At 31.3% G+C, this 17122-nt stretch overlaps 1 protein-coding gene across 2 annotated transcripts in view; it reads left to right on the forward strand.

Annotated features, from left to right (window-relative positions):
* Positions 1–719: 719 nt before the first annotated feature.
* LOC110027568 (protein phosphatase methylesterase 1) overlaps positions 720–17122 on the forward strand; it is a 72559-nt gene continuing 56156 nt past the window's right edge. For both annotated transcript variants that reach the window (XM_020729058.1, XM_020729059.1), the window contains exons 1-7: positions 720–944; positions 2863–2947; positions 3036–3106; positions 3486–3600; positions 3779–3858; positions 9110–9194; positions 9274–9354. In XM_020729058.1, the coding sequence (XP_020584717.1) occupies positions 838–944; positions 2863–2947; positions 3036–3106; positions 3486–3600; positions 3779–3858; positions 9110–9194; positions 9274–9354 (624 nt within the window). In that variant the 5' untranslated portion in view covers positions 720–837. The remainder of the gene's footprint in view (positions 945–2862; positions 2948–3035; positions 3107–3485; positions 3601–3778; positions 3859–9109; positions 9195–9273; positions 9355–17122) is intronic.

A 17122-nucleotide genomic window follows, 5' to 3' on the forward strand; every position in this document is an offset into this window, starting at 1 on the left:
GCATTGAATTCCCGACCATTGCTCCTCGTTGCGACCACTCCCCATCGTGGAGCTGCAAGTCCTTCTATGCAACGTCATTGTAACTTGAGGGACTATGTAACCCTTTCCCACTCGTGGGACAAGGAATTATACATGTAATCGTCATTTTATAATTGACCTCTTCAACTGGGTCATACGCCGTAGTTTTTTCTTTTTTGAGGTTTTTCACGTAAAAGTCTTATGCTAGGTTCTCGTGCAACGCTAAGACGTTCATTAACCATTCTACCGCTGTGAATTCTCTTGCGCATATCAAGATCCAACAAATTACATAAATAACACATTTACTCCATAATTTTATAACCCACCCTAGTCATAACATGCTAGATATTTTTCGAGAGGAATATTGCGAACCTAATGCAATTATGAATAATAATTTGAAGAAAACCTAAAATTAAAAATTTCAATTGGAATATTTGTATTTAATATGATGGCCTTTTTTTATCAACTAATTGGTTTTAAAATTATATTCATATTTATTAAATTTAAGTAAATATATCATTCTAAATTTCTTCACTATGTACAATTACCTATTTCATTATCCTGATTCTAATGAAAAAAATATTATCTCAGGAGTACTGATACATCAACATTCCAGCGAGGAGGTGATAATACCATAATCCCACCATTTAACTGGAATGGAATGGGGGCATCACAACCTTTCGGCTCACCGTAGCCGAAAAACCTTTTCGACAGTGCTGCATACAAATAAGCTAACAAGCGGGTTGACGTGAACATTCCGAAGAACGATCTCCCGAGTTTCACGAACCAGAGCTGAGTCTCCGAGTGATTGAAGAAACCATGGAGTCCTCGACCATTCACTCTCTCTGCGAGGAGATACCTGAGGAATCTGAGGGTTCCTCATCGGCGTTCTCTCCTTCCTCAGTCCCTCCCCGCCCTGAATCTCAGTAAGAAATGTCTTCGTCCACTCGCAGTCACCCTGTTATTTTCTTACTGGTTATCCTTTTTTTTTTTTCTATATATTTTTGCCTATATCATGCCATTTTGATCACTATCGGCGGTAAGATAACGTGGATTGATCGGGTGGATGTTTGTATTATCGTATACATGCATTACGTGCTTAAATGTGGTTCCTCAAAGTAATTGGGAAAATGATCTGATTCTCGTAAAAACAAACCTGCTTGACTTTTCGGCGGTAAGACAAGGAGATGTGTTGGCTTAATTTAAGAATAGTATTATGTGATTATTATTAAAGGTGCATGAATGTGTGAGCTGCAAGTAAATGCGGGACAATGTTGGAGGGAAGCTATGCAGAGAGATGAGACAGCGCAATCTTCCATGCAAGAACTTCTTTAAAATCTTATTGATTGGATTAATTGGCTTTTTTGAGTGATACGGAACAGGTAGATACTCGGGGCTTCGTGAATAGTCCAGATTTTCAGATTCAAAGCAATTTTAATTAATGAGAGAGATAAATTTTCACCGATGATGTGAGCTAAAGCCATGCCGGTCTGGAATTATTTGTGTCCCTTTGCGTTGATGATGACTGGGTGCAAAAGAGCTCAATGTATTACCATGGTGGACTCTGTGTGCTCTGACAATTTTTTGATGGGTCCACTCTGCCATCCTGGAAAACTTGACCTATATAGACACCTTGCAACTTTCTAAAAGACAATCACAAACACCATTTCTTTTTGATTCTTTGCTTATAGATTTGGAAGACTCTGCACTGAATCAAAACCAGCCTACTAGGCAGTTGCATATGTCACTCCAAAATGAGCATTTGGCCGGTTATGTAGCAAGTGGAAAGAAAAGGATGTTTGTTTTAGCATTCATTACACTATTCAACTAAAAGAGAAATATAAAGCTGCCCTCATTTGCATCACACTGGTGTTTATTTACAAATATGAGGAATGTAAAATGGAAAGAAATGGAAGGGATCACAGATGATAAAATTTTCATGGTTGGAAGATGAAAAATTTTATGTTTATGACCATTTGGCTTTCAACATGTGGTTTAGGCTATAATTATAGGAGATAATGGTCTTTAATTATTTTTTTGTATCTTAATCTATAGCTTTGAAAATGTATTTTACATTTTCATCTTTTCATTGAGCATTACCTAGACTATTTTCAGAAACTTGATTGTTGTTAATTTGGATCAAGCTTGATTACCTATGATTGGCTATTCAGCTATTTAACTAAAGTAAAAATTTGGATTGGCACTCGAGCAAAGAGGTGTGCATGCTAAAGAATATAACATTTCTTTTCATTGAGCATGGTTATGAACATGTTTATAAATTTGTTTGTTGGTGATTTGGATCAAGCTTGGTTGCTGATGATTGTTTATACGACTATTTGTTTAAAGAAAAAGATTGGGTAGACACACAAGCATTACACGGTAATTGCTAAAGAATAAATCACATTTGCCTTGTAGTGCCACTATTTGGAATGTCTCAAAGTAAGCATTCTAAGCACATTAGATGTACAAGGTTTCCCTTTGATGAATTTCCATCAAAATTAGGTCTCCAACATTCCATTCTTAAAAATTTGAACTCATGATGGTGCCAGGCTCTACTTTTATTTATGCATTCAAGTACTGTGAGACAAGGCAGGGTTTCTCATTTTAGTGAGCAGAATGTCTCAGAGGATGGTTTAAAATGATTGAGGTAATTTACATCTTTTGTTAATATTCAACTTTTATTTTTAACTAAGATGACATCTCACTTGAGGAACTACATTTATCAAATGAATTGAAATTTTTAAATCAATTATTACTTTTACCATATATAATTCTTCTCTGGTGCTAACTTTCTTAGCCTTACTTTTGAAGCATGAAACTTATTTTTTCTATCACGGTATGCAGGACTTCACTCCAAAAATATTCGCCTTTGGATTGGTCAGGTTATTTTGATAAAGAAGGAGACATTTCCATTGAAGGATCAAATAATGTGCTCATTTCTCTTACTTTTTTTTTTTTCTCTTGCCATTCCATAGTTAATTAGAGGCATAAATTGAACTTAATCTTGCATCATTTAGGTCTTTCATATTTTTGAGGCTGGATCGGAAGGGCCAGTTGTTTTCTGCCTTCATGGAGGTGGTTACTCAGGGTGCGTCTGGATTTTTTTTTGAAGTTGAAAAATCTGCAAATGCAATTTTTGCAACACTTGCCTTTTTTGAAAATTTTTGTAGTTCATACTGTAACTGTATAGCCACTTCTTACTCTTGGAAAAGCTGCTTCAATTTGTTTCGTTGAGCTTTCAACCAGTTTGATAAGAACTTTGGATAAGGAAGAACTTTTTGAAACACTTAAAGGCTTGTTTAAAAGGCCTCTCTAGCATAATTTGCCTATTGATAACATATAGGTGAGAAAAAATGACAATTATAGAGATAGAAGGCCTGACATATCTAGCTAAATTTATGTGAAAATTATTCTTTTTGTTTTGATTTTATGTAGGGACTTAGCTTTATTTTGATCTATGTTGCCAGGCTCTCCTTTGCATTGTCAGCTAGTAAAATTAAGGAAAAGGCTCGGGTGGTGGCAATGGACTTGAGAGGACATGGAAAATCATCCACTGACAATGATCTAGACTTGTCTATTGAAGTATGCTATGACTCCAATGAATTCGGCAAGGGTTATGCTTGGTCGTTTTGATTAAATTTGACATTGGAGCTGCTTCATTTTTTTCTTCTTTTGGGTTGCCTTCCATTTTGGTTGTTTTATGCTAGCAAAATTATTCATTATCAGTTTGATTTAATTTAGATACTCTTTATCCATGCAGACTCTGTGTAACGATGTTGTGGCTGTATTGAAAACCATCTATGGAAATTCTCCACCTGCCATTATTCTTGTTGGCCACAGGTTTTTCTTTAGGAGCCAGTACTTCTATAATTATACTAATTTGATTTCTTCTTGATTTATCTTGTGAAATTTTTATCTACTTGATTATGTTGGTCGCTTGTGTCCTTCAATTAGTGAGTATCAACACATTATATGCCATATTAAAAAATCTTTAGAGTTGAAGGTGCAAAATTTTACAAAAAATTTACTCACTAAATTCTATTCTTTTTTACATTCTCTGCTCAAAATAAGAGAGAAATTAGTTAAGGATCATTAAGAAAGCTTTCCTCTGTTTTTTTTTCATTTTGGTTAATCGTATACTTCACTTCCATCAAGAGAAAGCAACTACTTTCTTCGATATTTTTTTCTTTCTTATTTTTACTAAGCATTGCCGTGTTAAGGGGAATTATGAGTTTGATACATGTTTTTAGAAAAAATATATGTAAGATGATTGTCAATACCATAGCCCTACAAAGTTTTTCAACTTTTATCTGCTCCTTTGATCCAAGTTGTTCATTAGCTTGTTCTTAAATTATAGTACTCATCTAAAGTTTGTGGTGGTAACATATTTACTTATATGATCCATAAGAGGAAATCAAACACTTCTTATCTTGAAGAAGATTAACCACCAAGAAGTACTGTCACATCTTAATCAGCCTCCTCAGTTCGACTAAAGGTGTAATAGAGAACTGTCGGTCAGAATCTTGAAAATGATTTAAATTTAAGTTATGTATACGTAATTTTGATTTTGAAAAAAAATAGTATTTTAATTTTGAAATAAATGAAACCAAAATAGATCTCATATATCTGATGGTTAAGATAATTGAGCACAAGTCCCCAAATAATACATTATCTCGAAAACACACCACTTGAAAGTAAACTCAATCATTTAAACTAAGAAATTTATGACTCTATTTCGATATGCAAAACTTTTATGTGTGATCGACAATTTTCCCTACCTAATATAAATATTAAGTAGGGTTTATTTTATTCGGGTTTTAAGTTTCCTATAGAGGCAAATTCATATAGTTAATTACATCTCAAATGACCAAAGACACTTGAGAAAACTCTCGATTGAGATTCATATTTCTGTCTTCAAGATTTTAAAGTTTAGTTTTCAAGATTGAACACAGAAAAGTCAAATGAGAATGACTCAAGTAGGAATAGTTATTTTCATAAGTCAAAGGAGTGAAAGGTAGGAGATGTCACGGATCCGAGGAAAACCCCGGTGACTTTCCAATCTATCCTATCATTTGACTTCATGTTTTGGAAATGATGTTATTAATGTTTAATCATGCCAATTATTAAAATTAGGGCTTACATTTGCATGATATCCGCTCATGCAAATAGCCCAGAGAGAGATCAGAGGGTTTACTTTGCGCCAGACGGACAACCTCGAAATTCTACAAGGTTAGACTTATACTGCACATCCACCGCACAACATGGTTATGCAAAAATCATATCAAAATGGGTGCCCTTCCCAGGTAAAATCGACGTCTCGGACGCGCTCACTTGGTCCATTTTGTCATCCGGGATCGTTTGAACAAGCTTTTCAACGATTAGATAAAAAATGCGTCAAATTTAATTTTCTATAAATTTTAGTTCATTGTTGATCATTTTAAAATTAATTTCAGTTTTAATCGACGACGAAGTGTGTGAAAGTGTAGGTGATGTGAATGGGTATGCATAAGGTCATCCTAGAGCTTAAAGGTCCTATAGGAACCCTCTTTGGGTTTCACTATGTTGGTCTTAACCATCCAAGTGCTGATGGTCCAAAACCACACATTTGAGACCTCCAAGAAGAGTCAAGAAGTGGTTTGAATTTCTAAGCGGGGTAGGTCCTAACACTAGGCTTCTAAGATGGTCAAAGGTAAGCTCTATGACTAGATTTTAGGCTCTACGGGGAAGGAATAAAAGACCCCATAAAAATGAGGTCAAAAAGGTCGATTTACTCAAATTAAGTTTTTATGGGATTTATTTTGACTTATACTCATCAGGATCAAGTGAGTATATAATTAGACTTTTGAGATCGTCATTAAGCAAAATTTGACATTTTAACTCCTATAATATTTATGAAACAATAAAAATATGAAGGGATATTAGAAAAAAAATCTTTTAAAAAATACAATGCTTCTAATTAATCTTTAATATAAAACCACATGTATCCAAAAAATCTTTATTTGAATATCAACGTTTTTTATAAACACTTAAAATTGCACAATCAAAAGCTATACTATAGATAGGTCATCTGACTAACGATCCTTCTTTTCTTTTCACTTTTAGAAAACAATCATATAATACTTGGTTTGTTTCAAGTTCAGTGAGATAAACAACTTTAAAATAAGATTCAAATATACAAAAGAGAGGTAACATGTATGTTGGTTTGAGACTTACGCATGAGTAAATTCATTTATAATCATAATTGGCTTAGTACAATGTTAATAATAAATTAATATGCTTTAATACTTAAATAATAAAGAGAATATGATTATAAACAATCGCCACAAGAATTGTTAGAAATAAATAAAACAGCTACTGATAAGTCTTTATATTTACTTGTGCTAAGCAATGTCATGTTTTCATTTACTTTGCTTTTATTTTTATTCTTATTCTCAATATTTTTTATTTTAGAAATGTCATATGATATTTGCATAGTTTGTCACATCAAATTCGCCAGGTCATCATCTAGCCCGTCTAACACTGATTTTGAGTTCCTAAATGGTGTGGGTAGGAAGAGCAATGGAGGAAAAAATGCCAGTGACGATTGAAAACAGGTGCAATCAATAGTTGGACAGCAAGTTGGATATAGGAAATAATAGATAGGCAACAGTTGTAGAGGTATAGAAAGGTCTATAAACGTCCTCGAGAGATCACCATCTCGATCCAATCTGGCTACAGAGACACCACCTGAAAATGATCCAAGGATACAACACTTCGGCAAGAAAGAATTAGAGAAAATAGTCTCTATTATATAAATCGAAACCCACATATTCTCAAGCCAAGCTCTAAGCAACATACTTATATTAGGATATTATTTAAACATTAATTCTACTTAAAAATAAAGAAAAATAGGACCCACAAAGACCGGTTGCCACAGCCGGTGGGAAAATTCCAACATTATAGTCTCTCATAGGATGGGAAATTCTATCCTGGCTCCCATACCGATTGGCCGTCAGCCATCGTAATTGCTGATAAAAGTTGGCTCTTCTAACGTTGTATCTATCAAAAACCCATTGATACTAGTTGGACAGTCTTAATTTTAATATCAATAGTCGAGCATTCATTTATTTCTCTATTAAGGTTTATGCTGTTAGGACTTTTGCATTCCATTATGTGGATGATCGTTATAGTTGGCCTACCTATCACAAAATATATGATTTTTCTTTGATCCTTTTTTTATTTGCTACAATTATTTTTCTATGCAATTCTTGTTTAACAAGAATTTTCTATTAACAATCAGCTTTATTAGCATGTACTAGGACTGCAATGTGACATGATATTCCATATTTGAACTTGATTATGTATTTCTATAATGTACTATGAATTGGAAATAAACAGATGATCATTTATATAAAATTAAATCTTGCTAACAGAAATAATTATGCTCAATATGAGCATTTTTAATGTAAATACATAGCAAGTGGGTTTACTAATAAGAAGTTAACATTTGTTTTATAGATAATATGTTTATTATTTTAGTAATTGAGTATCTTATATCGATTGTCAGGTTAGCCTCCTAACATTACCTTTATTCACCTCAAGCTGGCTTCTCTGCGTAAATAGTTTAGCAATAATAAATTCATTTAAATTTTATGAATTTATTAAATAACACTTAATTTAGCATATTGATAATCTAAATTGATATTTTTACTTCAAAATGACTTCATTCAAACTCTTAAGGATATCAACTTAAAACACAATTCGACGGCGAGGTAATGAATATTCAGAACTTCTTCACCTGGAACATAGCTTCGTAGTTCTATTTCTTCCTTATTCTAATTTCCCTTTCCACTTCTATTAGCTAGAACTTGCTGCCATTTACGGCAGATTGGACAGAAAATAGGAGAAATTTTAGGTTAAATGCAATTTAATAAGAACATTTATACATATTTACTACATCAGAATTAGCTACTAAAGAACCTTCCAAAAACCTCCCTATTACTTCGAATTTCCCCTTCATTGTCCAAATCGAAAGTAACAACTCTTTGTTATATCGCTAGAGCTTCGCCCCACCTTTGGCTCTTCCTTTGTGAATTATAGAGGAATGAAGGAATAAAAAGGGGAGCTTACGCTACTATATATATACACAATTCTGCACACACACACACACATATCACTTTACTTTACAGCTCTTAAAATCCTCCTAAATACCTTAATTTCCCACCCAAACAACTAACACGAGAGCAATAGTTCTTATTTGTCCCATCTCCGACCTTTCACCGCAATTTCATCCTAGTAGATCATGGGACAAAGAGGAAAACGAAGAAGAAACAAGAAGGCTATATGTGAATATATACATATATTTGCTTTCCCATTTCAAAACCATTTGTTTAATCCCATTATTACATGTCATGTTTAGCGGACTCATTATAGTGCTAATTACTGCTAATAGTGGAAATAATTAAGTGATTAGTATGATTAAGTTGAATCAAATTAATTTAATGAATTATATTATAAAACAACATATATATACATGCATACATACATACTTATATATATGTATAATTAATCGAAATAAAATAAAGTGTAGAATTTTGTAAAAATAGTTTTGCGGATTTTTGGGAAGTGTGAAAAATGGGGTATAATCTTAAATCAAATTAAACTGATATTTTGGTCAAATTGGGTATCTATGCGCTTCGCTAAGTGTCACTGTGGTGTTTGTAAATTTTTTTTTAATGTAAAAATAGCTATGGATTTTTGTGGGGAAAACATATTTTTTGGAAATTGCTATGCGTAGTATAAATTTTTTCACCTTTAGAAAGGTCGAACGATAAATTTGTTACAGTCACCACACTCTAGCAGGTTTGACTGTAAAATTTATTTCTCATAAAAGATTTCTGATATAAACTAAAAAGCTGTGGTTAAGTATATTTGTGACAGTTCTCTGGAAAGTAAAATTATAAAAATGCTGCTCAAATCAAAACTTGCTCATTCTCGTGATCATTCTTTCCTAAACTGTTCTGAAGTTAGTATCACATTTGATACAATAAATATGACATAGCTTTGAAGTTGCTTCTGATGAACACATCTTTCTTTGGTGCCTTAATTGCAGCATGGGAGGTTCTGTAGCTGTCCATGTCGCAGCGAGGAAAGTGATACCTAATGTGCATGGCCTTGTGGTTGTTGATGTAGTTGAGGTCAATATATTATTTATGCCTTTGTCTCTTGGCTTTAATTTTTATTGTTTTTACTTTTGATGGGCTAAATTCCATGCAGGGGACTGCCATGGCGTCATTGATTCATATGCAGAAAATTCTGTCAAACAGAATGCAGTTCTTTCAAACAATGGAAAAAGCAGTATGTCTGTCTATCCTCACCTCAAGTATTCTGGATGCTTTATTAAGCTTTTTTTGGACGAGTAGCTTTAAAACTTTCTTTTATTGTTCTCTTTCGGTTTACCTGATTATCATAAAGGTAATCTAATTTAGAATGCAGAAGAGTTAGTTGATGATTCATGTAGTTGATAGAACTAAGCGTTATTTCATATCTTGCTAATGTCATCTTGGTTTCTAATGATCATGACATCCTTTATTTCTTATTTGTTGCATCCGTCATTTTAAAGTAAAGAAAATTACAGTTATATGTGCTTTTTATAGCCAAATAATTATGCTTTGATCATTAAAATAATAAAAGACTTATAATTATGCCAAAATAAATGACTTTTAAGGGTAGAAGGGCTGTACTGGCGTATGTAATATTGGAGGTTTGGCTAACATAGAAGTGTAGGAATTAAGTTCACTTTTCTTTGACATTTGTTTTTGTATTTTAATTTATTTAATAGAGTGACATAGGCTTGGTTGTCTTTTTTTCTGTAAAGCATTTTCTTACTAGTCCGAGAAAACTGTTAACACTTCGGGGGGCAAATTATATTGTAGTAAGCTGAAACTAAATCCTTACAATTCTTGTTAGCCTTATTGTAAACTGGCCTTATCCCAGCCTATAACTCACTGATTTTAAGAGCCACTTAGAACTACATTTATTGTACGAATTTGGTGAGAACTAAACTTTTTAATTCTTGTGAATCCAAATTTTTCTGAACTCTGTCATACATTTACATTATTGAGAAGTTGTGATTTATGATAGGATGCATAACTTCTAATGCAATAAAGATGTATAAATGTTAATAGAATTAGCCTCAATTTTTTATTTGTAATCATATGTTCTAATGCAATGTCTTATTATTTTAATATTTCCTATTATATTCATAATTCATATGTTGTACTATCTATCAAATTAATCGAATCAATACGTAGAATTTTATAAAATTGATTTGATTGAATTTTGGAGATGCAAAATTTGGAGTACATTTTGAAATTGCCAAAATTTTACCCGCTTTAATGAAATTGGATGTTATGTGTGAAAGTTTATTTGTGATGCTCAATATAATCTTTATCAAACACAAACAAAAAATCAAAACATTGTATAAATTTTAGTAATACATGTGCTTCAGCTCTTTGTTCACTGCTGAATCATCTTGAATTATTATCTTAAGAACCTCAACGATAGATTCAATTAATAAAAATATACTTATGAATGACCTATAGCGTGAACCCAAACATGTATATCTGGCTCGTTAAAAAGAAATATCTTGATTCTATCCTCTACCCAATCTCCAACATTCTGTGACTGTTGAATAAGAGTTTTGAGTTATTTTTCCTGTAAAATGTCTATTCTTTTGCACGAACATTCAACAACTTCAATTAAATTAGTGATTACATTAAAAACAGAAGTAGCTTATACATGATTTTTAGCTATGACAATCCAAGCTATTTGAAGTTGATGTGCAAAACAATGTTTGTAATGAACTGCAAAGTCTTCAATTCATTGAACCCATCGTGCATATTGCTTGCCCCATCATGACCCTGACCATGTAATCATGCAATGCTTAACCCATGCTTAGCAAAAAGAGCTTCTATTTTTTTCTTTGGTGTTGAAGCAAAAGTCTCATTAAATGTTTTATTTTAAGGAATCATTCAGTAATATAATATTTTTTTAACAATACGGATTGCAGTTGGTATTTGTTCTCTGACTAATATATCTCGAGGCTCGTCTAATTGAATTGTTGTAATTATTTCCTAATCCATTAATAATAATATTTATAGTCCCAATAGCAATGCCATGTGCAATTTTTTCCTGAATGAATAAGCTTTTTATTTTTAGAAGTATTTCCTAAAACAAACTTCTTTATATCTTTATTATAGTTTGTTAGAAAAAGCAACTGACTCCAAAAAGTCTCCTTAATTTTCATAATTCTTAAATTCATCATGGCCACAAAAAGCTAAATCTTGGTGTAAAAATAGCATGCACAATTATGCTTGCTGTCAAATGTGTTCAATAATCATGGCACATTTGATCACAAGATTTTTTTGTAAGTAAAATTGTATGCTGATTTTGATTCATTATGTCATGACACTTTTTTCAAATGATATTACGAGCACTAATGATTTGACTAACGTGAACTCAAAACCTATCCATCTTTTTCTAATTTCAAAATCCATTACTGTTAAAACTATCACCACTTCTTTGTTCTTATGTGCCTTATCTATAAAATGTTCCATATGGATTTACTGCTGCTGCTTTAATTTTGGTTAATCTTGGTCCAAGTATGACAAAATAAGCAATCAACAATATTATTTACATTATTATATTCCAACCAGCTTTTGAATTCATCAAATCAGTCTGGATTAAATCAACTCATTTTATTCCCTATTATGTTTGGCGAGTTTGGCGAAGTTTTTTTGTAAGCTCTATGAATTTTATCACGATCATTCATAAAGTTGTATGATATGATTTTCTGCAATTCTGGATCCATTGATAATTCATCTAGGTTGACTTCTACAACAACAACAACAACAAACCTTTATCCCACTAAGTGGGGGTATGCTACATGTATCCTTTTTCTCTATTGTGTTCAATTGAGTGTCATATTTTTTTAATTCTAATAAATTATGTTCATTTTTTATGTAACATGCCCAAGTCTTTTTAGGTTTACCTCTACATTTCTTAACATAAGTCGAATTTAAAACATCTTCTCTCCTAGCGGATCATCAAATTCTCTATTCTTGTCTGCCACTAGAGCTACATCAACGTTTTCATAGATATATTCATTTCACATTTTGTCTCTAAGTTTAAAGCCACTTACCCACCTAAGCCTTCTAATCTCAACAACACTTAACTTAGTTTTATGCTTCTCTTTTATAGGCCAACATTCTGTGTAATAAAGCATTGCAAGCCTAGCCACCATCTTATAAAATTTTCCTTTAATTCTAAGCGGTACTTTTCTATCACACAATAAGTTCGATGCATTCCTTTACTTCAACTATCCAACTCGAGTTCTGTTAATAAAATTCCTATCTATATAGCCATCACTTTGAACAATAGACCTGAGATATCTAAAATGTTAACTTCTTTTAATAATTTTCACCCATCATTACGACTCTGTCTCTAGATCTACAACCGCTAAGATTATATTCCATGTTTTCAGTTTTAGATCGTCTCAAACGAAGGCCTTTAGAATCTAAAGTAGACCTCCATAATTCAAGTTTTTCCTGAACTTTTTCTCTGGTCTTATCCACAAGAAGTATATCATCAATGAAAAGCATACACCAAGGCACATCATCCTGTAAGTGTCTGGTAAGAGCATCCATAACTAAAGAAAAAAGATATGGGCTTAAAGCTTGGTCAATATTTATTCTATTCGAACACAAGTAATAGCTCTCGTTTACATATCTTTAATGATTTGAATATGTCATATCAACATCTTTCTTTTCTACAAGTCTCTAAAGAACTTCTCTTGGAACTTTATCGTAAGCTTTTTCTAAATGAATAAAAAATCATATGTCGATCTTGCTAATTCTCTCGGTACTTCTCCATCAAATTTTTCAATAAATGTATAACTTCAATAGTAGATCTGCCCGACATAAATTCAAACTGATTATGAGAAATTTATATATCATGCCTTAACCTATATTCACTTACTCTCTCCCATAATTTTAATGTAAGATACATCAACTTAATTCCTCTATAATTTGCACAATCTTGTGCATCCCCTTTATTCTTTTAAAAGAAGACCAAAATACTTTTCCTTACACATATCTTTTTTACTTTTAAAAATTATTTCAAAAAGTTTAGTAAGTCAAAAAATTCCCAAATCTCCTAAATATTTCCACACTTCTATCGGGATACCATCAAGTTTTGATTTTTCACTATAATTTTCTTTAAAGTCTCATCAACTTTCTTTTTTCTAATGCGACAGTAAAAACAAAAAAAAAAAAATATTATTAATATTAAGATCAGTAATGTCAAATCATATTTTCAAAAACTTTATTGAAAATTTTATCAAAATATCTTACCCACTTATGTTGAATATATTCATCTAAGAAAAATACTTTTTGATTTTCATCTTTAATACAATTTACTTGAATTAAATCATTACTTTTTGGTCTTTCTGTTTTACTAGTTTATACATATATTTTTCATCCGCATTAACATATAATTTATTGTAAAAATCACTAAAAACAGAATTCGTAGCATCACAAATAGTTCTCTTGAACTCCCTATGGGACACCTTATAATTTTTTTTAGTTTTTTACGCTTTTATATTTAAATCAATTTTTACAACAAAACTTCTTATATTTTATCTTTTATTGTACATTATATTCTATCAAATATTTTTGTGTATAATTTTTTTTTTTGATTCTCCAAGCACATCTTTTGTCATTTGTTTAACAGTGTTTGTTAGTTTATCTTACATATAATTAACTTCTTCATGAATATTCCAAATCTTAAAATCTTGAAGTTTGCTCATAAAAATACTTTTATTTGTGTCTTTTAAGTGTTTCCATCTAATTCTATGACAATATTTCATTGTATTTTTATCTTCTATTTATCTTAAAATCAAAAACTAATTATCGATGTTAAGTACTTAAATTTTCACTTGGAATGACCTTATAGTCTTTACATTCTTGACTTTCTTTTTTTCTCATAGGAAAATAATCAATTTGTATTTTATTAGATCCATTCTTATGTTCATATTTTTTTAAAACTAAAATAGTAACAATAACAAAATCATTAGCTAAAATAAAATCCAATATGATTTTTTGTTCTTCATTAATCACATCAAAATCATAGCCATCATGAATATTTTTAAAATCTTTTACTACTCTACCAATATGTCCATTTAAATCTTCTCAAATAAATATTTCTTTTTCAAGGGGTATTATTTCTATTAATTCTTCTAGGTCATTACAAAGTTTTTTCTTAAACATATATTTAAACCAACTTAAAAAATGTTAGTGCATATAACATTAAAAATCATAGTATCAACAATAATCTTTAGAGATGTAATTTTATTTTAATATCTATTAATTTTTTCGTCATTATCTTTATAATTACACATATTCTAGTACGATATCTACTCGAATACCAAAGTTTAAAATCTAAGCTATCAATCTCATTAGCATTTTATCCAACCCATTATTTTCTTGAGTGCATAAAATATTTATCTTTCTGTGAACCATAATATCTATTAATTTCATTAATATATGCGCGAGAGTACTTATATTCTAAGATCCTATCATAATATTAGTTTCATGGACTAACTTTTTCGCTGGATCCGTCTATAATGCGAGAACCCTGCTTATTTAACATTACATCCGAATGTCAATATAGCAACTCTTGCACATTTTTCCTATATTCATGCCATATAATATGCCGCTTTCATGGGACGTTCTAACAGTTACACGATGATTTAAATAATTTGTTATGATTTCTTCGACAAAAAAATCTAATGCTATTTGTTGACTACTTAAAACAACCCTTCATTTTTCGCATCCGAAGCTTGGGACATGGTATTGACAGTGTTGAAATTTAGCAAGATTGATTATGCTCGATATTTGTTGTTTATTAGTCACAAATTTTCTTTTGAAATATCTCTGCCTAGAGCAACTGCTTTTGATATTAAATGAATTGGTGACAATTTTTTGCAAATTGAATCAAGAATAAAAAATTTTCAAAACAGTACTGGTGAGCTCATGGTATAAAGATTCAACTAATAAATATGAAAAAAATTATAATAATCAGTTTTGGACTAAATGTCTGTTTGTGGCAGCTGCAGATTATTGGTAATCTGTTGATAAACAGTTGATCCAGATAAGCTGCTGATTAGCAACTGATCAGGATAAATTGACTGTCTGTTTGGTTTATGCGTTTGCAAACAACTAATTTACAACTGTTTCTGGATAAATGATCGTTCTGCCTATGCAATAACGCTATTTATGGCAGAAGTGTCATAATTATAATAAATCCACTAATATTGGTTATTAATTTTTTATTACAATTAATATTTGTTATAATAGTACAAATTTAAACTTAATATTGATAATACATAAAGTATTTATATATATATATAATTTAAACTATTTTGTAATTTAATAGTTTAGTAAAGTTATAAATACAAATATAGTATAACTATTAAGTTTTATTTATTTATTTAATAACACCTAAATATTACCGCAAATAACACCACAAAACACCGCGAATCAATGGCTAGCACAAGACACAAATAACTTTGCAATAATATCTGATAACTACCGCGAATAACACCTGGAATTAACGAATGCTAGACCGAGTGAATAATACCGTGAATAACACTTTGAGTAACACAACGAATAACGCCGGGAATCAGCGGACGCGTGACCGCGCGAGTAATACCCTGAATAACACCGAACGCGCGACCGCAGGGAGGGCAGGGCCGTAAAAAATTTTCTTCGAACATGGGACGAGGGTCGAACTCACGGGCAGAGTGCAATACAAAATAAAATCAGCTTATCCCGCATCACAGCTTAAAAAGTGAAAACAAACACCAATGTCGATGTTTTGAAAACGCCCCGCAACTGTTCTACGGCACCAAACGGGCCCTAAATGAGATAAATCTTAGTAAATGGAGATGACGGGGAAGACTAAGGCAGCTTGGGCCTGCGAGTTAGCTGGGTGTTGTTGTTGTTTTGTCGAATATAGGGAGCAAGCCTGCTTTACGAATGAATATTATTATTTAATAAAATGTAATACTTCTATATAATATAATGTATTTTAATGTTTATATTCATTGGGTTTGTTGGTTTTATATTTAGAAGCACATTTATCCATCAGCATGCCTAAAATTATTTGCATCTAACTAACTAGATTTATATCTTAAATAAATTGCATTAACTTGTAAATCAAACTAATTTTGATAAATGTTTTTAAGCATAGTTTGATGAAAGACATACATTAGCACGGCCAAACTAATAATTATAAATCAAGCGAAAGAAATATTTGTGACTCTTAAAATCTTAGTATACATAACCCTTTAAGAATATCAGTTTTATATAAGTCCTATCAAAATACCTATCTCAAATCATAAGTCAATACTTAAAAAAATTAGTATCTTAGAAGTGAAAGAAGTTTTGCAGAATGTTTAGATTGCTATTTGTATAATATTATTTTCATTTAAAATTTACTCTAAATTTAGGTTTCGGCATCTGCTACAGTTAAACCAAACTTATTGAGTGTTTTTATAATACAAAAAACTTATAATATCCACAAAGCTATAGGAAGTTTTACAATATCATTTAGTATTCAGAAATAAAATTGGCAAATGAGTGTATATATTTGTAGTTTTCTCTTATTAGCATAACTAGTTGTAAAAAGAGATGAGCATTAAATATTAAATGACATTTTTAAATTGTCCTTATTTTGATCATTACATTCAACCATCTATAAAAGTCATTTTGTTTAGTTCACTGAGCATTTTTGTTCTAATTTTTTTTTTTTGCTTTTAATATTAAATATAAAAAAAGAAGCAAAATCTAAGATATCACAAGAAAAAAAAGGTCTGCATAACTTCAAATTACTACTGCATGCACCGCTTAGGCGAATCGATAGGTTTAAGCCACTAAAATCTGCTAAAAGGGTTCAAATGATTTAATCTAAGTCAATTCAACACAGCTTGAATTATCTTGATGGTCTCAAAATCTTTTCTATATATATATATATATGGAGAGAGAGAGAGAGAGAGAGGCAGAGA

Source organism: Phalaenopsis equestris, unplaced genomic scaffold, assembly GCF_001263595.1.
Source record: "Phalaenopsis equestris unplaced genomic scaffold, ASM126359v1 Scaffold000428, whole genome shotgun sequence".
Lineage (NCBI taxonomy): Eukaryota > Viridiplantae > Streptophyta > Magnoliopsida > Asparagales > Orchidaceae > Phalaenopsis > Phalaenopsis equestris.